Raw genomic sequence first — 26,511 nt, 5'->3', positions numbered from 1 at the left:
TGGAGGGAATTTTGCTGGCATGATTTGGGTTTAGTCATGTGATATGGGCTTTACAGTTTCCAAACGCCTACAAGAGATTTTGGACTAACAAAACACCAAATGAAGGAATATCTTAACAATAGTGTTCATCTCTCCAGCAGAGTTCCAGAAACATTTAGTATCATTGCATTGAAGCTGCTCTGGTGGCACCTTACAAAGACATTTTACATGAGTTATTCCTTTAATTTCTCACCCAGATCTGTACATGTGCTGGATATTATGCGTTCTGGTGCACTGGCTGCTTACATGTATTGTTTTGAATGCCTATATGCAATTATTGTCGATTATTGTATGCGGATTAGGTGACAAATCTGCAACTTTCAATGGCTGCTTGGTGTAGGCACCTCCTCCTACACATTCAGCAGCAGTCACTGCCATCATTTCTGGTGAGTAAGGCTGAGTGTACCCTCTATCCATCAGCATGTGTGGAAGACTTATGCCCTTCCCGATAACAGACCTTCGAGAGGCAGATTTCTCCTTTATGTCAGCCGCAAAAACATGATTCCAGAAAAGAATCAATGAAGGAAACACCCTGCCATAGCAATTTTCCACCCAGTGACAAATCAGTTATGAACATGTTGACGTTTTTCGTTAATTTGTCATTGCAATACTTAGCTTTGTAGGCAGCAATGACAAAGTTCCAGTGAGTGTACACTGAACACGGGTAAAAAGATAAATTTAAGGGGTTATGAGGTGACTTATGGGGTAAGAACGGAGGAAAAAACTAAGTTGCTACAGAAATTTTTCGAACATTTTTCTTTTAGTTTTTGCATTTTGCTAAACACTGGATAATTAATGCAGAAAAAAAGTAAAATAACCAGTAGTTCTAAGCACCAAATAAGAATATAATAGAAACTCTCTAGTAAATTTACTTTTCCACCACTGTGTGAAGCCACTCGCAAGAGCTGTGTGACAATAAATTAAAACAACAGACTTTGTGATGTACATAGAAAGCTCCACAGTGGATTTAGTCAGAGTCTTTTTCAGTTTGAGTCTTCTATATCAAACTACAGTACAATGACAACTGTAACAATCACACACGGCCCACTGCTGTGTATGCTCAGTGTGAACATGAGGAAGGAACATCAATATTGCTTAAAACCTTCGCTGTTCTGCAAGCGAGCTCAACAATATTGCAGCTCCTCAGCACCAATGTTATCTCAGGACATGACAAGAGGTTATTATCTTTGACACATAGGAGACATGCGAGATTAAAGTAATCTATGGCCCTGTTTAATGTATAGGCACCTGGGCGAACCGGCGAGGATCGGATCTGTCTCGCTGCTGGAATGTAATTTTGTGAATTTGACAGAAGCTAATTCAATCGCACGGCGCCAAGTAACAGTTCGCTGTGTGCAGAAATTCATTGTACTCACTAAGACAGAAGGAGAAAATAAGAGCGTGGTGGAAACAAGGGGGGAAACAAGAAACAACACAGGCAGACTTGGAGAGATTGAGCAGGCTGGTGAGGAGAATGAGTCTGGCAGGCGGCTGAACACATACGTTACTTCGGCGTGCGTGTTCAGAAGCTTATCCTTTGAGCCAGACATGGTGAAAGACTCTGCACCTGTCAGCTCGACTCCATCTAAAAGACACAATGGGGGGAAGGCGCACACAAAAAAAGGCAGAATATTGTGCGTAAATGTGTTCATGTGAAACAAACACCAGTGTTATTCTCATGTGGAATGGTAAATACTGGAATATGATGAATGTGTTTATCCAGTAACAGTACAAATCACTGTCTCAACTTGCCTTTAAATTAAAATCAAAACAGCGTTAGGGATTACAATACCACCAGGAAGAGACTGCATTTTATTGAACACAATAAAGATGTACATTTTACCAAGAAAAAAAAAAGAAGAAGAAACTATACACCTTGGACCTGCAGCACAAGCCTGTAGACGAATTCACACAACATATCTGTTTCAGCTCGATGCTGTATAATAGGCGAGACAGGGGAGCAAGAGGTAAAAACAAAAGAGTGGGAAAATTGTAGTCGTTGCTGCAAACAACGAGGAAACTTGTGATACATTCACCGTACATGCAATTGTAAAGTCGGTGGAAATTGGAAATTCAAATGTTCGGGCTATTTCTTCCCACACAGAGTCTGCTCCTTTTCAACTCTGCTATTCAAAAACTGTGAAACCAAAAAAAAAAGAAAGTCTTTACTGAACTTGCATTTTATCCTCTGCTATGTTTTCATGTTTAAATATTCAGGTTGTGGCCTATTGAGATCCCAGAAAGTGGAATATCAAACAATGGCCGCTGCCCTTTGCTCATCAGGGTGGCCATCGCTATCAAATTCAATGCAGCTCAAAGGGTGACTCACCTTTATAAAGTGTGATTTCCGCCATGGGCTTTGCGTCAGGGGCGACGCACGTCACGGTGTACTTTTTCCCTGCCACCCAAGGTGTTTCCAGGTCCATCTCGACGAATGGCTTGGATGGAGGAACTGCGGCAGAGAAGCAACAGCTGCGATTTCATGCTCATCTTATCAATACATTTAGCTACAAAGCAACACTCTGCATGTTATTTGGATATTGGGTGTTATTTTGAAACCTGCCTTCCACCTAAACAATGCTGCAAACCAAGCAGAGCTCTTTTGTAGTTTTAATGTTATGGCTGTTAGGTGTAAATCACTAATGTTTGGTTAGTGGAAGCTACTGCTATAACAGATGGATATTAGCTTGTGCAGTGATATGATAATATGGATGTAGCATCTTGGAGTGACTGGGATGTCACACTGTCAGTTTTTGAGTGATTTACTACAGTGAGGTTTGATGTTCTGTTGCGTTTGAATACAAATTGTGGACAAGAAGAGAATACAGAGATGAAACAGTGATGAAACCAATCCAGTGCTAATCTATCATAGCAAACACCAAACACTTCTCTACTCAGATCACCCCCAAGCTAAATATGTGCTTTCTGGACTGATCAAAGCAGGCTTCACTTCTCTACTGTTCTACTCTACAATCCTTTTATCTGACCATAAATAGGGATTCCAGAAAAAGAAAGAAAAAAAAACATAGCTTTTAACACAAGGGACCAAAAAATTGTTTGGCAGTGAATAGAGAAATCTGTCACCAACTAATTATCAAAGAGATTTCTGCAGATCTGTTTGTTACCCTTTACCAAGACCATCAGTTAAATCATGCACACAGTACAGAAAAAATAACCGTCTATTGTGCCAGCTTTTAGTGAGTGGGTGAGCCTGTAGAATTAGAAACTATGGTTACTGTGAAGGTTGTTTTTCTTTCATCAGAGATCAAGTGCAAAGGCTGCCTGAGTTAAGAGACAGAATGGGGAGTTGGTAAGTACAGGAAGGATACATGTGTGCGAGAGACACATGAAAGACTGGCAGAGGAGGAAAGGGATATGGCAAGAAAGAGACGTGAGAATAAGATGGGCTGCAGAGGATGACAGGCAAGATAGCTGCTGCTGAATTCTGAGATAAATCCAGTGCCAATGTATGGCTGAACAGTTGGACCACAAGCAACCAAACCAGCCAGCCATTCAACAGCCCCTCTCCACCTTTTTTGGCACGTCCAGTCAACAATCAGCCACTAGGAGGAGCTGTTGCTGTGTGCAGAGTCGCCCATTGGCTCCAGTCTGCTATTGAGACAGATGAGATGTGGCTGCAGCTTCAAACTGATTTAAAAGAAGCAATTGAATCTGTGTGGACTGTGATGGGTTACCCAGAGCACCGCAGAGGCGCGCGCAGCAATAATGAGATGCATTTGTTTGTTTTTCCCCCCTCTTCCCCGAGAAGATGACTGGGCCATGCATCTATTGACAGCCCCTGCACTCTCAATCTACTCAGGCCCACACAATTCACATAGGCGCATCACTTGTTGTGCTCAAGGAGTGTCTGGCAGCCTAACAAATCCTAAAATAAGAATAATGATATGTTCACAAATGAGGCAGGCAGGTATCTAATTTTCCCTCGCTCGCTCATGCCGGCCTGTTCCTCTTATCTCTCGTTCACTCCATCATCCCTCTGTAGCAGTCCTGAGCCCACCTCCCCCTCCCTCTGCGCACACACACACACACACACACACACACACACACACACACACACAATCCTTCTTGACCACTGCAGTTAAACTGCAGAAGTGCGGAGGAAGGTGTGTTCCAGATTGGACTGGGACGTACAGCCCGCTATTCATCACATCCACTCAGGAAAAGCATGTGACCCAATCAGCAGGAACCGAGACACACATATACAAAGACACGCAGATATCTGTAGGCCTACAAATGTGATGGCACATGTGGACAACAACAAAAGACACAGTTTATTCAATTTGCTCGACATGCACTCGACAAGCAAAGAACGGACAGCAAACATGCTGTTCTCTTAATTAACTCCTTTTGCCTCTTCTTTGCATACTTGCCCGTCAGGGTTTTTTTCTCTGCCTCTCTCTCTCTGCCTTTGCTTCCAATCCCTACCTCTCTTATTAAGGTACATATATGCGCACAAAAATAGATAGGCAAGGACTTGCTCCTGCAGTTCAGACGGGAAACACTGAGCCGCAAAATTCGATTCATTAGACAAATACAGACGGATGGATGGATAAGGCAGATAAGAAGCAGATTAGCAGACACACATCAATATGCATAAGCAGCTCTTTCCACCTATCCCTCTCTCTCATTCACATACAGATGCACATACTCTCTTTTCTCCTCTGCACACAAACACCCAAAGATAAACTCAAGTCTACAGTGCATGCAGATTTGCACGCGCAAACACACTGACACAGGCGAGTGAATGTGCAGACAAGCCACATTCGTCTCACTTCGCTCTAAAAACAGGCGCCAGTGTGTGCACGCTCTAACATGTGATACCAACTTGATTCCCTGAAAAATATTGGAGAAGGCCCGGAGGATAAACAGCCTCTAAAAAGCTTATCATGCTGAATAAGATAGAAAATAAAGGAGATCTGACTTCTCAGCATCAGACAGACACAACTCGCTTTTATTTATCTATGGAAGACAAATATCGTCCACACATCCATGCACAAGAAAGCGTTTTCACATGTGAATAAAAACACACATATTTGCTCGTTCTTACACACATTCTCGGTCTCAGGTGTGTGATCTCTGGCAATGAAAGCCACTGAGACTGTACTGTTTCTTGTTTTGCTTTAGCTTTCTCTGTCTCCCCCTTCCTGTCTGCATCTCCTGTGTTTTGAAGGAGGGGGAAATGGAGCAGGTGTTTAGGACAGAAATAAGACTTCCCACCCACACCTCCATCGCCCCTTATCCACCCACACAACTCCTCCCTTTGCTGCTCCTAATGTCTGCCTTACCTTTTGTTTTGGGTCCATTACATAAGAGTTAAACTCCTATTTGTCAGCATCCATCTCCCAAATGGCCATTTACAGACAATATATCACACAAGGTCTGACTAATGTGTAAATGTACCTTAGAGATCGAATTAAAAGCAAACGTTTTAGAGTCTCATTTTGCTATTTAGCAGGACTCCCCTTGCTAATTGTAGAAACAGACCCTGACACCGTAACATCACTATGACACTGTAATATGCACACCTTCTCAGCGGTGTATAACACGTCGTCCTCTGATGGGGTTATATCTTGGGCAACTGTCAGAAGTTTTCATGAACAAAGATGAATAAAGTCGCCATGTTCCACGTTGCTTGTGCCCCCATTTATAAGTCGTTCCATTATTCATAACAGGGAATCATAAAATGAAGGCTCATTATATACTCTTCAAGTGCTAAACTCATTAGCTACCGCAGAAAACCTCGCCATAGCCCTGGTTCCTAAAATGTCCTCTAACCTCCAACCAACACTGATAATAAGCTTACACACATGGGCACACTCACGCACACACACACATATCTCTGTAAAGCCCAACTATGGCAACTGAATGAGTAACAGTCTAAAACCAGAACACATAAAAAAAAATTAAAAAATACTGTTTTTGAACATTTGCGGGAGGCATCTGCACAGGCATGCAATGTGGTGAGGGAGAGAGGTGTTCATTAATAGGATTAAATGCTAAGGCTAATGGTATAAACCGAGACACAGGATGTGTCAGGTATGTGACGGGCACAGTGCGGGGTAAGTTTTAGCAGAGGAGGGGGTTTCAGCAGAGGGGGTAGAGGTTGTTATTGTCATGGATTACTCACTGCCACTTGATCTGCCTATTGCGGTAATCCCCTATCTAAGCTCCGCAGGAAGGCAAAAACACACAGGAGTTTTGTTGCACCAATGGAAATGTCTTGAAAACATCTCTTTGTAAGCCCATGGATGGGGCTTATTGACATATCTGCCTCTATCCCCACTATTTACTGCCTGTGGTGATCCATCTCGAATTAGCCGGTCATGATGCCATCTCTCTGACCCAAGAATCCAATTATACAACCAGCAATCTCTGTTTTGTTTTCAAATTCCTCCCCTCTCCCCTACTGTATCCTGCTCATAAAGAGTTTATGGTGTTTTGATTTGATGCAGAGCTTGATGGGTTATGGCCACGGATGACTGGCCAAGGGTGTGGGGCCTTGGGAGCTGTAGTTCAGTGATGGAAAAGTCCATGGGAAACTCATCAGAGACAGTGCTGCTTCAAAAGGATGCACACTTTTCCGGTCCCAGTTCAGCACTAACATGAGATTGAATTCATCAGCTCATTATCAAGTCCCAGATTAGTCACGTATTTTGAATCACTTGAATTGCTGGGCTGGAACAAATGACCCTTCAGGACCGCGGCTGCAGAGCGCTTTTTAAGTCATTCGCTTCACTCTTTGCCCTTTTCCAACAGCACAGCTGCAACTGTCCATCTTAACCAGTCAACAGCTGGACAGGGATCCCAAGACACTGAACAGAAACACCTGCTGAGATGTGTGGAGGCGATTCAGAGCTGACCATGTCAGGAACACAAGGAAAGAGTAGGCTTCAGTCATGGTAAATACCACTACCAGCCAGCCCTGATGCAAAACCAACAAAATTTCCCACACATTTTGACCTTTTCCACAAAGCCAAAGGCAATTCTGTCGACTTTGTGTATGTGGGCACACATGCAATAGGCATCTCAGAGGTAATGAATGTGGGAGTCGAGCCTGCTGCGGGTGCAGGTGTAGGTCTGCTGTCGGACATGAAACTGCTGCAGTGTTAGGACAGAACGCGGCCATTCAAAAAGAGACGTCTGCAGTCTATGCCTCTTCTTTCCCCACACCACCCGCCATCCCTCCCGCCAGCCCATTGATGTCAGAAAAACCTGCTCTCTTCCCAGAGGAGAGCGAGGCCGTTCGAATCGCCACAGTAACACCCTCCTCCCCCCTCCCTCCGCCTCTCCACATCCCCACCACCCACCCCCGTCCACGGTCAACCATCGAGAGCGAGGGGAGAGAGGGAGAAATTGTGCGACGGACAGAATGGGGAGGGGGATGTAAGTAAATGAACAGCGCCTGGAGAAGAAAGGTTCTTTTAGAGTCTTTTCCTTGCCACATATGGGCTTGCTCCCACAAGCAAGAGGGATAGGGAGAGAGAAATACCGGTTGTTATAGAGTGACAACAGGTGGTCTAATGTAGCTGCACAATTACATCTATTCCAGTCCATGTCTGAGTAGGAAGTTTTCAATCACTTCTCTTATAATTTATTCCTGTGCAAGGAAGAGACATGAATCGCCCTGAGGCTTGCCAGAGAATCCCGGCTGCACCGTTATACTTTATATTGTGCAGCTGCCGGTTCAAGCCGCGGACCTACTGGAACATGCAGGGATTGGCATAGTACTTGTTAAAGAAATAAATATTGTCCAAAAAAGTTCGAGAAATTGCAACATTCCTCACGGTTCAAACCGCTGAGTTCTACTGTACCAAGGACACTCTAAATTTAGTCTCTGCTCCAAATTCATCTGCCTTATCTTAAACAATTGAAAGCTCTTTATCAATAGAAATGAATATTTAACAGCTCTTTATATGCTGATTACTGGTCAAAAGGTTGTGCATGTTACTGGAGTACTGAGGATGCTCACTGTGCCTTATTATATACATAATTTCATTGCTCTGAAAAAAAAAAAACATGGTTCTAGGCCTCTGCCTCCTTTCTGTTGAGACACTCCATTTTTGTTTTACTCACTTAGCACGGTGACCCAAGCGCCATAGGAAACAATTGCTGCACTGCTCTCAGACGGACCCGCTTGACATTCATAGAGGGTGTCATCATCCAGTTGGGCATTTTCAATCTGAAGATGATACTGCCCTGGAATAGAGATTGAGAGATTAATTATATTTTGTGACACATTTGTTGCGAAAAGGATGTGCACACTAAATATATGTAAATAATTATCAAGAGGAGGGGTTCATTTGCTTTTTCTATTCACACTCCGCTGCACGTAACCCTGACTCTTCTGATTTATTGGATATACACTGATCAGCCACAACATTAAAACCACTGACATGTAAAGGGAATGACACTGATTATCTTGTTACAATGGCACCTGTCAAAGGGATATATTAGGTAGGTATGAACATTATGGTTTTGAAGTTCATGTGTTCGAAGAAATAAAAAATCCAGAGAAGCGTAAGAATCTGAGTGACTTTGACAAGGATCAAATTATAACCTTAGTGTGAAAACAAACCCAACTGTAAGCTCTTATTTCATCATTCATTTATATGTTTATTGCCTCTTTGTTATGACTTGTTCTTTCTAGGTAACCCTTTTGATGGCTCTGAAGTCATTTCCAACTAATTTAGCATGTTTGCGTGCAGGTTGCATAAGATTCCAAGAATAAGGGTCAGAGGAAAATGCTTGAGATCCATCTAAGGAGATACCGTTTATCTGTTGTAGGCCTTCTACCTTTAAAAAGCTGGACTTAACGTTCCTTACATGGTATGGAAAACTGAATGAGACATGAATCAGAGTTAATGACTGAAATGCTGATACCAGTGATGGGTATGTAAGAAATAAAACATGAACTTTAAAAAAAAGCTGATGCATAAACAAACCACAGTCCAGATAAATTGAAAGCATGGGGTCTGAAATATATTTTCAAAAAAATCCATAAAGGTAACAAAGATATCATGACCTAAAATAAAGAAACACAAAGTCTCAAAAACTAAAGGCACAAACCAGAGGCAGGCGAACAGAAGGTCCAACGTGAAGGTGGCAAACTGGGTAGCAAACAGGAGAAACTGCCAAGACAAGACTATTTAAAACTGACTGAGGGGACAACACACAGATGAAACTATTCAGGACAATCTAAAGGGAGGGAAAGAGGAACGAAGAACAGAAACAAAAACACAAGCAACCCACGAGAGAAGTCAATTTCAAAGTAAAACAGGAAGTAACTAAAAGGGGACATGAAATCTACACACAGACACAAACTGAGAGAGACACAGGAAACAGAAAAGGAAAGCACTCAGGAAAGAATCATAAAAATGAAAACTAGCAACCAAAACCCAAAACCTTGACAGAACTTTATCTAACAGAAAGGAATTCTTGAGTAGTTGTTCACTATTAAAGGTGCTATATTTATGCTTCTGCTTTGAGAATCTGGACAGGATGTTATTCTCTGTATTGCGCACAATTAAATTTACCAGCAACAGTTAGAGCAGTTTTTCAGGACACTAGATGATGAGATGGCTGCATTGGTGGTTAGCACTTTCTCCTTCCTAGAAGATCCCCAGTTCACATCCCTGTCTTCCCAGGATCTTTCTGCTTGGAGTTCGCATGTTTGTGAGTTTTCTCCGGGTACTCTGGCTTCCTCCCACAATCCAAAAACGTGCTGAGGTTAATTAGGTTACTTGGTGATTCTAAGTTGGCTGTAGGTGTGAATCTGAGTGGGATTGTTTGTCTGTATATGTAGTCCAGTGATAGACCGGTGACCTGTCCAGGGTGTCCTCTGCCTTTGCCCTAAGTCAGCTGGGATAGACTCCAGCCCCCCCCCCCCCCCCCCCCCCCCCAACACACACACACACACACACACACACACACACACACACACACACACACACACACACACACACACACACACACCCTCTGCAACTGTAAAGGGGATTAAGCAGTGTACAGATAATGGATGGATGGATGACGAGGTCAAAATACAGCTTTGTGGGATGTTCCTAGAATGTAGCAGTTAGCAACTAGTAAATTAACAACCAGGTCATCCATGTCCAAGGCTCACTGATGAATGTGGAGAGCAAAGACTGGCCTGTGTGGTCTGATCCGACAGAAATACCATAGCAGCAACTGCCAGAAATCAGAACACACAGTGTATCACAGATTGATGCATATGTGGTTTATGTAGCTGGATAATTGTGAGAATTTGCATGTTGACCCCTGTTATTCGCTAAAAGTGTCTAAAATTGTGCATGTTAGCACCAGAACTGGACAACTGAGTAATGCAAGAAGGTGAATAATGTTTTCTTCTACATCTCATGTGGAATGCCAGGTGCGTGTGCATTGTTGCATTGTTTTCTTTGTTAAAGAGATGGAAATAACGTTCTGTTTGGAAATCTTGGGTCCTGGAATCATGTGGGTGTTACATTGACACATAACACCAACCTAAACCCCTTCATTCCCCAATGGCAGTGACCTTTTTCAGCAGGCTAATGAACAGGACTTAAAGGATCTTATGCGAATGTTTTGAAGCCTGATACCACAGGAAACCCTCTGAGGTTTTGCATCCATATCTCAGCGAGTTGGAGCTGTTTGGTCACACAAAGACGATCTACACAATCTTGAGCAAGTGGTTTTAATGTTGTGGCTGATGGATCTATAGTGAATAATTATTTCCTGAAGACTCTGTTTCTTACATGTTGATTTTACTGCCAGTTTTCAACTTATAAAGTGAGAAATTAACAATAAAGGCATGTTGCACATTGACAGGCTGGCATATCAATTCAATATAACAATATACTCTACTACTGACATTTGTGTGTTTGATTAGACTATAAATAGACAAATGTCTTATTTTATTTCCGTAGAATGGAAACATCTTACTTGGTGAGAACCTCCCGCTGCAGGCATTTCCATTGACATGCAAGTGGTTGTCTATACTCATAGCAGAGGCATTTTGTTTTAGAATGAATTTCCAATGTAGTAAATGAAATCCAATACCAGATTCACAATGCCGACTGAATAAACTGCCTATTAATTGATGCCAGGCAGAGTCCCTCACTCTGTATCTCTCTTCTTGATAGTCTGGCATGCCAACAGGGCTTGATTTGTTTGATGCATTGCCATAACCTGTGGGGATTAGATGATGTTCAGCGTTGGTTTCCCAGCTCCTGATGGCTCACAGCCTGCTAACATGTGGAAAATAGTATCTTGGTCTGACAACCACCCAGGCCTAAAAATGCACGTGTCAAGTAAGCTGGCAAGATAATTAACACCAACCAGAAGCAATTTTCACATCTAAGTTATCATTGAGTGCAGAGAGAGAGAGACATTTAAGTTATTAATCATATTCCTCTTTCCTGAAATTTGCTCACGAATGGTGCAATCAACTTGCAGAGACTGTGTATTTATAGTTGGAGAGATGGCGAATGACTGCAACGCAATTTGCTTATTTGTCCATTATGCTGTGTTTATTTCATCCAGAGCCTTCAAAAATTGGGGATACAGTGCATCTGCATAGCCATTATTCCTGCAGTAGAATACATCTTACAGTTTGCAGATCTGCATTTGTGCATCAACCATAAAACTGGAAATATATATTTATATTTTCCCACACAAGTGAGAAAGGTCAGTCTTGCAAGAAAGGGAACACGTAAGTGAAAATCAACTAATGTCTATTCCTTTTAAACAGCCTTCATCATCATTCTGTCTCCCCAGTGTAAGAAATGCATTTTCTCCCTGCACTTACACTTTTCTGTAGCTTAAAGATCAAAAAGGATGCTACAGAAAATACTTGCTATAGGTTTGTATGGCTATTCACTTTCATTCCTTTTTCAGAATGCTTTTTTTATGATCGTCTTTAGTAGCATCTGACTGGCAAATAGTTAGATTATATTATTGACTGATATTAGTATTTGGAATATGCTGTCCAATAAATTCCAAGATGCTATGTTGTACAAGAAAAAAATGCTTGGAGTGATTTTGAAATAGTGTCATCCTATCATTTGTCCAGCAGAGCAGCTCCATCTCCATTGTTTATAATGTACTCTCTACATTGTCTGCAGCACATGTAGCAGAGCACACACTGAGCAGACGGTGGTGCGGAGTCAAGTGGTGTCTTCACTGCATGCTGCTTTTTGAAATACATTGCTGGAAATTTCATAAATGATTTCCCTTGTTAGGTGTCAAGTCATTTTCACTTTTCAATGTAACTCCAGCATTCAAATCAAAAATATCAGACAATATATTGGGATTTTTTACTCTCTAAAATCAGCCCCAAAGTTCCAGCATCAGTTTCATGTAACACCTTCCACTATTTCTAGCATCGTCAACAGAGTTTGTAAGATGTGTAAAAGCTGAAGGCTCTTTCTCACCTTTTATCTCTTTGTCTTGCTCTGCACTAGAAAGCGTACTTCAGGATTCTAAGTTCCAATATTAGGTGGGAAAAATTTGCAACACTTGCTGTATATGTGATGTCACGTGTGTTCGTTAGTAATTGCATTTTGCCTGACTGACTGGCTGTGTGCCATGTGTTACATTTGAATTACTGCTGGTGGGCCAATCATTGAAAATAAATTAAGACATATGTAATGCTTTGGTGCCTCGAACAAGCCGTTTCATCTGTTCATCTGTGTGTTTACCTTCACAATAGGACTCATTGCATACAAAGCCCACAAAATCCTAGATCAAGCCTCACATCAGTACACATTTACGTCATTGCCTCAGCTTTGCAAAACTAAGGGTGCTACATTTACAGTGAGTGTATGTTGAAATCAACACTGGCCCCCTCTTGAATGTGAATGTGTGATTTCAGACTTTTTTAAAGCATCAATAAACATCACTGATGGTGACAATCAGAGAAAACTGGTGCCACATCAAGAGCAGTCAAGTGTCATCTTAAATGATTTTGCTCTTTCTGTTCAGTGTAAAGTGATTGCATACATCAGTCTGCAGTCTGCTGTTTCCTTTCCTGGAAAGTGTACCTGCGCTGATGGGTATTTTATTCATGAGTGAGCGCATGAGTGTTTGGCAGCTTGTGTGTGTGTGTGTTCGTGGACTTCGTATTCATGTGTACAGGCTCTTATTTTGTTGTCGTGGCTGTAAAAGGTGACAAGAAGTTGTTTTTTTTTCTTGCTCTGTATCTGCTGTAATGCTTATCATAATTTGCTCGCTGACAACTAATCAACGCAGAGACAACATTTTTGTGTGTTATAAGTTTGTTTATGTAAACTCTTGCCAGTAATAAGGATGCAGGCAGTGTGCATGGGCATCTATGCATCCCTCAGTGTTTATGTGTCATTGGCGGTCTCCCACACTGTGCAACAGTGAAGTGCGGCTTGTCTAGTTGCGGGCTGATCGGGAACAGATGCTCTTCTCTTACTCGGGATTGCCTTCTAATTGGCTATTACTTTTTATAGACTGTAGTGCAGATTCTGCAACACACTTTATTCGCCGCCACATTTCACTGATTAGCTGACACTCTGTTGCTTTAATTTCTATTTTTCGCTTTCTCATGTGAGTGACAGGTTAAGGCAGATTTGCGGGAGGCTGTCGACAATCACATCACCTCCCCAGCCCCAGATGCTCCCGTATTGACAGCCATAAGGTCCCTGTAATATCCATGTTGCTTTATTACAGCACTTTGAAGCCATAGCAACAACCGCATCTCATTTACTTTTAGAATAGCCAGCATCAAGCTGTTCTGTTGGATGCTTCCAGAGCTGACAACAGTGTTAATTAAAATCCTATGAACTATATGTCACAAGAACACAAAAACGGATATGGGATTCATCTAATGCTGGCGGCACGTTAATGTGAGGTTTTCTTTAGCACGTCATACTTCAGTGTAGCCTTTCCATACATGACACCATGTTCCAGCCTACACAGAAGTGTTGTGTTTCCTTGACCAGAGCATCATTTGACTACAGGTAATGCACTTTTTCTAGTTTTGGTGTCTTGTTGTGGTGCTGCTATCAGCAAAGTTTATTTAGTTTAGATAGTTCCATTAAAGCCCAGTAGGCCACAGAGCATATGCAGTGAGTATCCTTGTTTACCTCTCTTGGGATTTCCAATCATGCTGTAGCGTGGAAAGCCTGGCAGGCTCCTCTCCGGTCCCAGGAGGAGGCCATTTTTTGCCCACTGCACAGTCCCTGAGGCCCGAAGAACCTCACACCTCAACACAGCTGTGGCTCCCATCCGCACCGTAACGTTCCTGGGCTGAGACCTGAAGGCCTGCTGGGCCTGTGCGCCTGGAGACATGAAAAGGAGAAGCAAGGGAGGAACTGAAGTGCAACGGTAAGAGCCGGAAAGAGATGTGATAGGATTTAATTTAAAGAGATGGAGGAGAAGAATAAGAGCTGGGTATGTGAGAGAAGTGAAGGAAATAAAAGGAGCGGAGGAAGAATGACACAAACATACACCACAGGGTAGCAGTCCTGTGGTCTTTTGTCTGAGAAGACACCCCATTGTGTCTGGCCACATTATTCATCCTGGCATATGTTTTATTGATGGGAAACTGCAGTGATACGGCCCTGAAAATGAGTCAATAAAGTAATTACTGCAAATTAAATCCCCCCTCGGCCATGCAGATAGGGTATTGGGAGGAGGAAAAAAGCATGGGGTATCAGAGACCTTGTTCACCTGCGGTTTTTCTTCAATGTCGATGTCCCACAAGCTAATTCCTCCTGGGAAGAGTAATGATTATCACTTTAATCCCCCTTGTTTGTCATAGGTGGTGCTAGCCATCCTTCAGCCAGGCTCTTAGGTGACATTCTGTAGTGCAGTGCGCTCGACTCGGGAAGGTAACCTTAAAGCAGACCACCCATGAGCCTTTAACACTGGGGCTAGGATTATATGATTATTATACATAGGGGGTTATGAATAAATTCAGTTCGGGGAGCCAAATGCAAGTGCATACTCCAATTAGTGCATAATATCTAAGCATGAGTCTCGTTTAAACAATGCCCCACAGAGAAGCCAGCCTGATTCCATTGGGCTGTTTAAATCTTGACCTTCATTGAAGCAATGACCAAGTTGTTTGTGAAGTGCATGCTCTGTTGCATCTGACAACATGAGTGAGAGGCAGAGCTCTCAGATCAAGGCTGAACCAGTCACCTCACGTCAAATATGAAGGGCAAGATTGGCCATTACAGAGGATGCATACAAACAACCAAACACAGGGGCATATTTGCATACAGTTTACATAAATGAATACTCAACAATGATCTACAGCGGCTGCTAGAATAGTACTACACTGATTTTTTTTTCTTTTTTCTTCAAAATGCAGTGATAAGACTTCATTTTCGTGGCATAAAGTGAAAAATCGGTATGAGCTGAATTTATAATCAAAAATCAAACTCTTGCCAAGTTCATTACAATCTGGGGGGGTTTGCTACTGAACTTTTATCCTAATTATAATCCAAAGTTCAAATGTTGGTGTGTTTGTGGTATTATTGGCTGAGTTTTACTTACTGACCCTTGTCTCCTTGTGCTCCTGTTACCCTACATTTACATAAAGGACGGATTACATGCACCTCAGAAACAAAATTTTTTAAATATATTTGTACACATCTAAACACTTTCTATCTTCATTGTATTATAGACATGCAGCTAAGGTCCCATGCTGGATTTTAGCCTTGGTACATTGGACAACATGTCAACAAAATAAGCTACTGGAGCACTCCATAATTATATTAATTACATTAATATCCCATAATTATATAATTGATAATATTTTACCACTTGCTGGCTGCAGAGCAATCTGTAAACAGCACTAAACTGAATCCTGAATTGGATTTGTAGGATGTTTTAGCAAGCAATTGCTTATTTGCACATTCAGCCATCAGGGAACAACATTAGTATTTGTTCCTGTTTGTGTTACACTGACACATTTAAGTGGAGTATGTACTCTTCATTTAACTACAATATGGCTCACCAACTCTTGAGGGAAACATCTTGCTCTTTAGCATGGAATGTATACACAAGATGAACAAAGCCGATGGACATGGAAACCTTAAACCTGCATGCTTTCCAGCAGCCAGCAGGGGGCAACTCCTCTAGTTTAAAAAAAAAAATCAGATTGTAGAGAAATCTCAGAGAAAATTCTTAGAATTCTCCCATGGTGTGTTGCTTCAGGAAATGTTTTTCAGTTTCTGGCCTTAATCTACACTTTTGAGTCTTTTTGAGCAGAACCCAATGTTATTTTAGTGAATTATGCTCTCATTTAGAGTAATACTGAAGATAAAGCAGCGTACATTTTAGGATGAGGCTAGGTTGCTATCGTATCACTGTACATAGTGTCCTTGGGTTTGGCCAAATTCCAAATTCGAGGCTTCACAACAATAGTCCAAAAACCAATGGGTGATGGCACAGTTGCTATGTCTATGTTTTATATACCTTTTATATACCATCTATGCTCTTTAGCATTAAATGCTACAATATGTTCACTGGTCACTTGTTTTACTGTCTGTGATTAGGTGCTGAGAAATCCTGCACAGAGATAAGAGAGATTGAAGCAAAACTATATGTTACAGGATGTACAAACAAAGAAACCAACTGAAAGATTTCAAAGCCCTCTTTAGAGCTGTGGAGAATGTCAGGGACAGGTAGTAATTCTCTATAAGTTTGTGAGTGTTCTCTTTCACAATATAAGTATTTGACCTTGTTGGCATAAAGACAAATACTATTTACCTGCAACACATTTAAAGGACGACTTAAGTAAGCCTATTCACTGAACTGACTGACAAACATTTTCACTTGTCCTTGCACAAGTGTAAGCAAGAAATAAGATTCTACTTAAGAGTTGCCACAAAGCAAGCATTAGACACAATAGTAAGGTGCTGAAATCGCAGCCCTTACAGAAAACAAAATGCAGCCTTCATTAATTAATGTTATTAATTACGTCTGTGCTTTCCTGCTATGAGCTGTCAAAACGTCTGCTGTGAAATGTTGATTTCCATTCTTCACGTCGTCCATCATTAAATATGCATATAATTTGAATCTGAAACTATATTTCTGCATTCATTTGTAGCTTTTTAGGTAAAAATGTTGACAGCATGATTTTTTAAGAGGGTCAAATTCTTTGCAGGCAACATTTCACGTCTTGTTTATCATCAGATGTGAGAACTAAAAGTGTCTGTAAATGCAATCGTTTATTTAAGGCTACATCTTCATGGCGTGTCATTAGGTGGCAAGATATGTTATTAAGATGATGCACCACACTGTGCTGTCACATAATGTAGGGTTATGATTGTGTTTGGTATGTTCCATGAACTGGAGGTCATTGTGGCAATCACCATGGCAACTTGTGAAGATATGTCGGCTGTGTACATAACGATAATAGCAGCAGTGACATTAACGCAGTGTTATTTATTTTCGATATAAAAGTGTCAGGTGTCAAAAAAAGGAGGGGGAAAAAAGAAGGAATACATCCAAGTGCTGCGCATCACCCTGGATATTTTTACCTTGAGTAAAATCACACCAAACCCCGGTAGAGAAGTCAGCTTTATTGCAACTGAAGCAGCATTAAGATTCAGCTACTTGCATTAAAAAAACACTAATCCTCTATGACCAAGTTTCACTTTTAATATAAAAGGGTCCTTTTCCACTTGATGTAGCATTCACAGGAGTAATGGCCTTCCAGCCAAAAAGAGTGAGAAAGATAGAGATGATGGATTCCTACTTGACAAACAGGAGAAGTTAACAGTGACAATGTTAATAGCAAGTCCTACTTATCATCTTGATTTTCTTACCGATTTGCTTGAATGCTAAAAGGAAAATCTCACATAAATTCCACAGTAAGCACATTAGCATTGCAGTAAATCTCATCTTTTAAGCAAATATTTCACATGATAAGATTACAAAGTAAGTATTAGATTACTAAGGTTAGTTTAACCAACAGAGCCGCAAGAGCAGGGAGCACTACACGCTGTTATATGAGCTACACTGCGAGGGCAACTTGCTATATGTAAACACACAGCGGCTATTATGTTATAGTGAAAATTCAATTAAGGTCTCAATAAAATCAAGGTTCCCAGCGCTCAGCTGAATGGCCTGAACATAGATGGGATTTGAAAAGGCCACAGTTACTGTAATGATAACTCTATGGTGACATTTGATTCTCTTACCCCAGATGAGACAGAGAAAGGGTAGAGCTGAAGGAGACACAATCCATGCTGACAAGAAGTCCATTTCACCACTGACACCTGACCTTCAACAGTCCTGAAACAACCATGGAAAAAGCACACATATGTAACATACACAATCTCAAGGTATCCAACCAGTGAACACATGCTGCTGAGAGCATTTGTATTGAGTTCATCACTGTAGTTTCTAAACTACTGAATTGATCTTTTCACCTGTAAGTGTTTGCTCTTCTTTTCACGGTTTGGCTTTCTAACACATACTGCACCTTGGGTTCACGTTACCACTCACTGTTTGATTTAGCATTCAGCTACCAAGACTAACAAGCTGCGGACAAGAACATGTTAACATCACCATCACAAAGGAAGACAAATCAATTAATCAATCAATCAGACAATCCCTCATTTGCATGCAATTAAAATCTAAAATTAAAACACCAGAAGGCACAGTTTAAAGGTTTTTTTTATTTTATCATGGTCAAGTCATGATATCAGTGCTACCAGTTCTACAAGCATAATCTCTGTTTCATGTGGAAAAATGCGGTAAGTGGCTTAGCTGGTTAAGCTAGTGTTAGTCTCCTGATGAGCCACGAGGAGAGTATTATTCCCTTAGCGCTGTATATGAATTTCCAATTAGCTGTTGTTGTGTCCCGGTGTTTCTTACAGGATCAGCTGAGGCAGTGAAGAACAGAGAAGATCCCAACATACACCTTTCTCCACAAAGGTTTAATGTCTGCACATTGTGGTATGGATGAATGGAAATCAATGACTGCACAGAAAGCTGAAAATGTGTTAAAATCTTAATAAAAGTTCTTCAATAATAATGTAAATTTTAATAACATGAAGTACATAAAACTTGCAGTAAATGCAGCACAGCAGCGCCTCATAACAATGATCACATAAGATTTGTATAGCGTTTTATTTTCCTCCTCCCGATTGTTTCGAAAGGACAGCAATGTATGGCTAGATGCCTATAGCCTCTTTCAGACTCCTTTCATATGTGCTAAGGGGCACTGTGGTCACTTCTCTGTGAACATTTTGGCAGCAATCTTGCTGCTTAGGACCTTGTAACGTCTTAGTTTCACTTTCAGCATGGCAAGTGTGAGCTGCGTATGCTCACTAACGAATAGGCATGTATGAATTATTAGGGGAACTACATTTCAGCACCAATACTGGTCCAAGAACATCAAAGATATCTCCAAAGACACACTTTGTGTGCCATAATTACAAAACACCTTTCTCATTCACTTTGTACTACAACTTCACATCTATTTCAGGCTGAAATGTTCTTGTACTGCAACGAAGACAGAGCCTAACAGGTCAGATTAATGAGACTCAGATGGGATTTGGCAAAACATTAACTGGAACAAATTAATAGTTTGTTGCTTCCAGCTGTTTGTAGGAGTCTTTCCTCTGAGTTTATCATATATTAACATATACAGCAGCAGAGTCTTTAAATCAAAAAAAGCTCTGTGTACTTATGAACATGGAACAGCAGTAATTTCACTGGTTATTTATAGTCATACATAATTCCCGACATGGAGAGAGGATTGATCAGGATCTAACATTGCTACGGCCACCGGTGTTGGTGTGCCGTCTGGTTTTGGGTGGTTTTCTGTTGGGCCTTTTGGTGGGGAGATTGCATGTGTGGGTTCAGCTGTGGCTGTTTGAGTCTCTCCAGCACCCCAGCAGCCAGCCATTCCCACTGACGACTCTGGAGTTGACAACCTACACTGCAGCCCTGTTCTCCCTGCCTCCCGACCTTCCTGATTGGGTCACCCTCCAGCTCCCCTCCACTTCTGACCAACCAGACACAGCCACTGCCACACCTGCAGGCTATATACCTGCAACCATGCTGTTAGTTGGGGCAGCTGGTATTTGTGATCAGTCCGCCCTGGTGCCTCTCAGTGTGTGATCATTTGTTTGTATTTTGATGGGTTTTGGTCTGTAGGTACGTGTGGTTGGGTTGGCGGTCACCACAGACTACTTCGGTCTGTAGACACTCGTGATGAGTGCTACAGTCAGTGTTTATGTTCTTTGATTTAGCAACACTCACCAGTCTTGTGTTCATTGTTGTCACTTTTATGTTCCTTTGCCACTAAGCAATAAATCCCTTCACCTAAACCAACAACATTCTGGTTATTTTCGGTACATCCAGCCACCCACTACAGCAGGGGTCGGCAATTAGATGTGGCTTCGGGCCAAAATTTGTGTAAACAATCGAAAAGCGGGCCAAGACACACACATGTTTTGCACACACTGTTGCTCAGTGAAATCTGGCTGGTACAACCGTGTCCGACCAGTAGCGCGATCGCGGAAATGCCCGGGAGCAGCCGACCACGCGAGTTTCGTGTTGCGGTGACGGACTGGCTTGGCTCCGTGCCAGTGGAAACGCAAACCGGTTTTTAGAATGAAACAACTAAGCTCTGAACTAGCACTAGCTCCTGGAGCCAGCGGGCGGAAACACGGTATATGGGTGCGATCAATTCTTCATTTTTAATAATCTCAAACATTGAAAAAATAAATCTAATTTTCAAAATCATCTGGCGGGCCAGATATTATTCCTGACGGGCCAGTTTTGGCCCGCGGGCCGCCAATTGCCGACCACTGCACTAGAGGTTGGATCGTAACAAACATTTAGCCATAATATGTACTTTATTCACTGTCAGACAGGTAACCTGTAATATTTAGCTGTTGATAAGTTGCAAATACGTCATTAGTTAGAAAACAGAAGGGCAGAATTATGCATTATGGCGGCAATTTTGCAAAAGTTGCGTGTACCAGTGCCGATTAATGTAAAAACGGCATATGTCTAAATGACAGAATGCCCCTTTAACAGACTGATCAAGCAGCAATGTTGCATATCCCATGTCTGAAAAGGGCTTAATATAATTGATAGGTAGTCAGAAAATGCTAATATGAGATGCTGTAGTTGTTTAGATATGAGGATATGCTGAGTACATCTACTTATAACTGTATTGGCAAAGTCTTTTAAGAGAGGTATGGCAAACTTTTATATCAAATGCAATGTGCATTTGTTTTTGCAGGGGATTTTCCCTGGATACATACGAGGTTAAAAGTCTGATTCACTTTCAACATCATGGCAAAGAAACATTTTTGAAATATATGCTATAGGCAGCGCCGTGAGTCTGTGCCCGTAGCATCCAGTGCTGTGGGCACAGAGCAACTTATTTGACCTGGAAGAGAGCTCTGTGGATTTTAAGTCAGTGTGTAATCACTTCAATTTATCTGCTGCAGGAGTGGAACAAATAATAGTGATTTACTTAATTGAAAACTAAATATTTTCTCATCTGAATAGACAAAATGAATTGGAGGCAACAGCTTTTTGACGCATCTCCCCTCAGTCGATTAGTTGCACTCCAACAGGCTTTGATAAGAATTAACTCACACTCAATTATTTTTTCGCTTTCAAAACATTTGTGTATTTCAGAGCCCCCAGTATACTCTTTGAATACACAAGGGCAATTATTTCCCTCTTCAGTGAATAGAAATTCTTTTCTGAGGTTAAAAATGCCCATCTTCTCTTTATCTCTGCCTCATGGAGTTTAACACAAAGGCAATTATTAAACCCTTCCTAATGTTGACATTTTGTCTCATATGTAGTTTATAGTTTTCCATCACTTGAAAAGAAGTTCATTTGTCAACAACACAAATTTAAAAAAAAAAAAAGCCAACAAAAAATTAGGATCCAGATCTCAGACATCAAGAGTTTGCTGTGAGGAAGAAAAACGTTTGTCTGACACAGAAAGGTTGCTAGTGGCCTCATGAGTCACCATTTTCAGTGGGACTCTTAATGAAAGCCGACGCAGCCTGCCTGACCTCCCCGCATTCCCATTACCTAGTTAAACAACCACTTTGATTGCTTTAAAAAACAGCACACACACACACACACAACAAGTCGCAAGAATGCTCATTAAATGATACATGTTTGTTTTCTTTGTGTGAAAAATTAGTGACAATGTAGCATTTGCGGAATAACTATGTCATGCCATTCAAAATGCAGCATTAGGTAAATGAATGACATGAATGGCAATTTAATTTGGCTTCAAATATAAGACGGAGAGAGAGACATATTTTTACTACAGTCGCTCTCATTGCCACAGGTTTTTTTGACCTTGTTCTTCACCGGCTTCTTACAAATGCAAATTAGAAAGTTTGATTTGAAATTTGATTCGCTTTCAGAGACCAGGCTGCCACTCTCCCTGCAAGGACATTAGAGGTAGCTGAACCATTCAGCGTGACCCCGACAGGTAGATTTTTAATGGCATCTTTCATAACATCATCAAACGACTCAATACACTCAATCCAGGACCAATTTAACGTGAAACCCCATGAAATCAGTCAATGTGCAGAAAATGAAGTTTCAACCTCCATGCAGCCAACCAATTCAAATGTGGTCCTACATCTTAATACCAGCCTAAATTCTTCCATATCTCACCAGATGCCTGTGGGTCCAATTACTGTAGCTTATAGACGCTGTGTTGTGAAACCATTACTGCTGAACTGCTGATAAAGAGGGTTTTTAAAAAGATGCAGATTAGATTATCAACAGAATCTAATCAAATCCGAATCACTGATTGTGCATTTAAACATAGCATTTGTTAAGCAGTCTGATTAAGACCTGGCTGGATGTGCAAATCGCAGACTAAATCATATCATTTTGGTCAGCACACATGGTCCCACGCAATCGCAAGGCACCAGAAGTAACACAAGTTAGGTGTTTGTGTTCAAGTTTACTGGATTACTCCGACTTCGCTGCACACAACTCAAACGCGCCTGCTCTCCCCAGGAAAAAAGTTGAGAGACAGAAGAGGCAAAACCTCCTTTCAACCTCCACCAACTCAAGCACATCTGCCTGCCTAGGGTGCACAGAGAGAACGAGTGAGGCAGGCACACAGACACACAGAGAGGGCGTACCTCCTTCTTAAAAAAGCCAAGAATCTTTGAATAGGTGTGTGAATTTGCATGAGAGAAAGCGAGCTAGGGCTTACCTGTTGAGTGACGCCAAGGCTCAGGAGCGTCTTTTTTGTCTTCCTGATCTACAGATGGCTCTCTGAACACAAGTGAGCTACAGAGATGTTAAAGAATGCCAATGGGACTCCCCCTTCTCTCACTCCTTAGTCTAAGACAGAGGCAAACAGATAAAGAGAGAGGGAGAGGAGCAGTAGCGCAGACTGAAGAATGAAGGAAGGTGTGTATGTGAGAAGAGCTGGCAGCGGCGCCTACTAGGGGGTCAGCTGAGCAGTTAAATAAATGTCTGAAAAACAATAACAATATCACAGCCGCCTCGAGGATTCAAAGAATTTTAGCATGCCTAACGCCACGTGGTGATAGCTGACCCCTTGAAAAGTTGCAGGACCTTTGTTGTTTTTTTTTACAGTAGAGTGGAATGAATAAGAAGAAAAGCTTGATAAAGCTGCAGTGAGCCGGGTAGCAGAGGAACACGGCTGCAGCTTCTTTCTATTCTGTCTTTCTGAGGAGTATTCATGGATCCCATTATTTAGCATTACACTGTGCTGGGCTTAAAAGGAGCCGAGCAGCCCTAAAAGATCCAGACGCAACATGGATGTCTTCATAGCTGCTAGTTTGTAACATTTATGCTCATGCATAATGAATGGAGTGGAGACTATCCATATAACTGTATTTCCTATACAGAATACTCCTGGGCTGATCTGCTCCATTGCAGAGATGGCGATGGAGACAGCCCAAGGATTCACCGTTAAGTGGAATTTTTTTTTCTGAATATCCCCTGTCGGCTCCATCACTTGGCCCATCCCACCCTCCCCTTTTGTCAATTACATGCTTCCAACTGAATGGTGGCTAGAGAATTGCACCATTTGCTCAGTGGAACATACTGAAAGCTCCTCTAGTACAGCAACTTAAAGGTCATGTTTATTTTCCATGTGCATGTATTTTTCATTTGATCTGCTGATAGTCCACACTTATGCTGTGGCTCTGTGTTGACTATATGCACCAGCTATTTGCTCAGTGCAAACACAAAAGAAGTTGCACTGCAGCATCTGTTGTTCCACACAGCAATGACAGACCCACCACTGCCAGTGAGAGCAGTGCGAAGAAACTCCTACATTTGCGGCAGCACACAAGAAAGACACAATTTGCCACAAAGTGCAGCCTTACGTTATACAATGCTCGAGTCCAGCATCTTTTCTTTGTGGACTGCGTATATGCCTCTGTGTTGGTGTATAGGCGGCACGAGTGGGTGTGTGTGGCCCAGATGTTAGCAGCTGGGTTGTGTAGAGGAGGCTGGCCCCACAGACAGTCATTAAGCCCAGCAGCCCAGGGCTGGAAGGTTAATTCCCCCGCCTGGAGGGGTATGTAGGTGGGAGGCAGAAGGGAAGGAGGGAAGGAGGTGGAGGGCGAGGAGGAGAGGCGGCGGGGGGAGCAATGGGAGGCGAGGGGGCTGTGAAGCTCAGCACTCAGTTCACACAAACAGCACTGTCAGCAAGAGTGGAGCTGCTCCGCTGCCAGACGAAGGCAGGGGAGGGAGAGAGCGAGTCGGGGCCTGACAGAGAGGTGGTGAGGAAGGGAGGGAGATGGACAGAGGACCTGAAGATGAATGGCGAAAGGGGAAATGCAGGGAAGAGGAGGGAAATACAGTAAGAGGGGGAAAAGAATTCATGTCAGGAGGTTGGACAGGCAGAGGGGGAGATGAAGGGGACATGAACGAGCAAGGTAATGGAGCGAGAGAAACGGATGGAGGAAGGAGGCAGAAAGATACTGTAAAATGGGCTGCGGAGTGATGAATAGAAGACGAGGGAGGAGCAGGGGAAGGGGGGAGATGGGCGGAAGGAAGGCTGACATGAAGAGTTGTTTTGAAAACCAACAGGAAGTCTACTGACTCAGACCAGTGCGTCAGGGAAGGCAAGGAGGAAGATTAATCAAAGAAAGCAATAAGCACTAAGGTGAAAAGCAACACAATATGTGGAAAAGGAAAAGATAGGGTCATGTCCAGGAGATTGATTCAGTGACTGCATGTGATATTTTGGTGTATTTGAGTTCCTGTGCAGGAATGTGGGTGTGTGCAATATTTGTGTGGAAGGAAGAGAGCATGCTTGATGAATATGACAGGTTGGATTCAGTAGCAACCAGCAAATGGGAAATATTCAACACCGAATATGTGATTCACACCAAGACGAAGGCCAGAAAACTGTTAATTTAGAAAAAGTGACCCTTCAAGATTTCCAAGCGCTCTCATAAGGGCCTCAAAAATGTTCTTTGTGCTTTGAACTGGGTAGCATTGCATTCACACTCTGAGACTCGGCATTAACTACAGCCATCTGACCTGATGATCTGATTGGAGCCATGGCTTCTGTTGCCTGACACAGTACAGCTGCCATATCAGTGATGCTTCTGTGTTCTAAATCTGTAGACAAGGTCAACATGTTTTTTTTTTTCTCCCTCTGGCCAATCTGGCTCCCGGTTAACCACAGGAGAAGGAGATTTAACAGGCAGGCAGCCGCAGACTGAGAGCACGCATCACCAGACACCCGAAATGACAATTACAGGCATCACTAAAATAACAGTAGCAAAACAGAGATAAGAGGACTTTCAAAAGTCTGACAGCGATAGTTGTTTAATCCCCTTCAGCAGCACTTTCTCCAAAAGTCTGTTATGATGAAGTCTGAATAGGAACCTTGTCCTAGTGCTGGCAAGTTTCTCAAGTCACTGTGCCTTGGATGACCTGTAGACCAAATGACACGGAAGCACACGGAAGGACACGTATTGGGTTAAAGACGGATTTGTAAAAACCCAATTAAACACACCGACACATTCTTGTTACTGTTCCCAATCAGTCCGTGTGACCCTATTCGTGTTGGCACCAGCCTGGAGTTCGGAGCTGAGAGTGTGTGTGTGTGTGTGTGTGTGTGCGTGTGTGTGTGTGTGTGTGTGCGTGTGCTGGGGTGGGTGGATGTAGAGGCTTGAGACAACCAGCTGTGGTGTCCAGATTGGGGAGGGATTATTTCCCAAATCTCCCCCATTTACCTCAGCTGCCTAACAAGCTCCCACATAACCATGTTAATTCGCTGATATTGCGACTTTGATTCCGCTGGTAATCGCAAACAAACACTGTCGGCCAATCAAAGAGGCCTTGTTGATGAGATTTTTATATAGATCTTTATCTAGGTGGGGTATAAATTAGGCTCACAGAGAAAGTGTGATTGGATCTATAGTGGATAAAATCTTCATCCGTCTAATAAGCAGTGTTTGATGTAAC

At 42.2% G+C, this 26,511-nt stretch overlaps 1 protein-coding gene across 1 annotated transcript in view; it reads right to left on the bottom strand.

The window, feature by feature from the left end:
- nphs1 (NPHS1 adhesion molecule, nephrin) overlaps nucleotides 1-23,434 on the bottom strand; it is a 57,966-nt gene extending 34,532 nt beyond the window's left edge. The window contains exons 1-6 of the mRNA XM_051957124.1: nucleotides 23,267-23,434; nucleotides 18,240-18,333; nucleotides 14,169-14,363; nucleotides 8,134-8,256; nucleotides 2,369-2,491; nucleotides 1,543-1,624 (exon numbers count right to left, since the gene is read on the bottom strand). Of these exons, the coding sequence (XP_051813084.1) occupies nucleotides 1,543-1,624; nucleotides 2,369-2,491; nucleotides 8,134-8,256; nucleotides 14,169-14,363; nucleotides 18,240-18,303 (587 nt within the window). The 5' untranslated portion in view covers nucleotides 18,304-18,333; nucleotides 23,267-23,434. The remainder of the gene's footprint in view (nucleotides 1-1,542; nucleotides 1,625-2,368; nucleotides 2,492-8,133; nucleotides 8,257-14,168; nucleotides 14,364-18,239; nucleotides 18,334-23,266) is intronic.
- Between the last annotated feature and the right edge of the window lie 3,077 nt (nucleotides 23,435-26,511).

This window comes from Acanthochromis polyacanthus, chromosome 12 (assembly GCF_021347895.1).
Source record: "Acanthochromis polyacanthus isolate Apoly-LR-REF ecotype Palm Island chromosome 12, KAUST_Apoly_ChrSc, whole genome shotgun sequence".
Classification (NCBI taxonomy): domain Eukaryota; kingdom Metazoa; phylum Chordata; class Actinopteri; family Pomacentridae; genus Acanthochromis; species Acanthochromis polyacanthus.
Note: the sequence above shows the minus strand (reverse complement) of the source record. Positions and strands in the feature narration are given on the sequence as shown.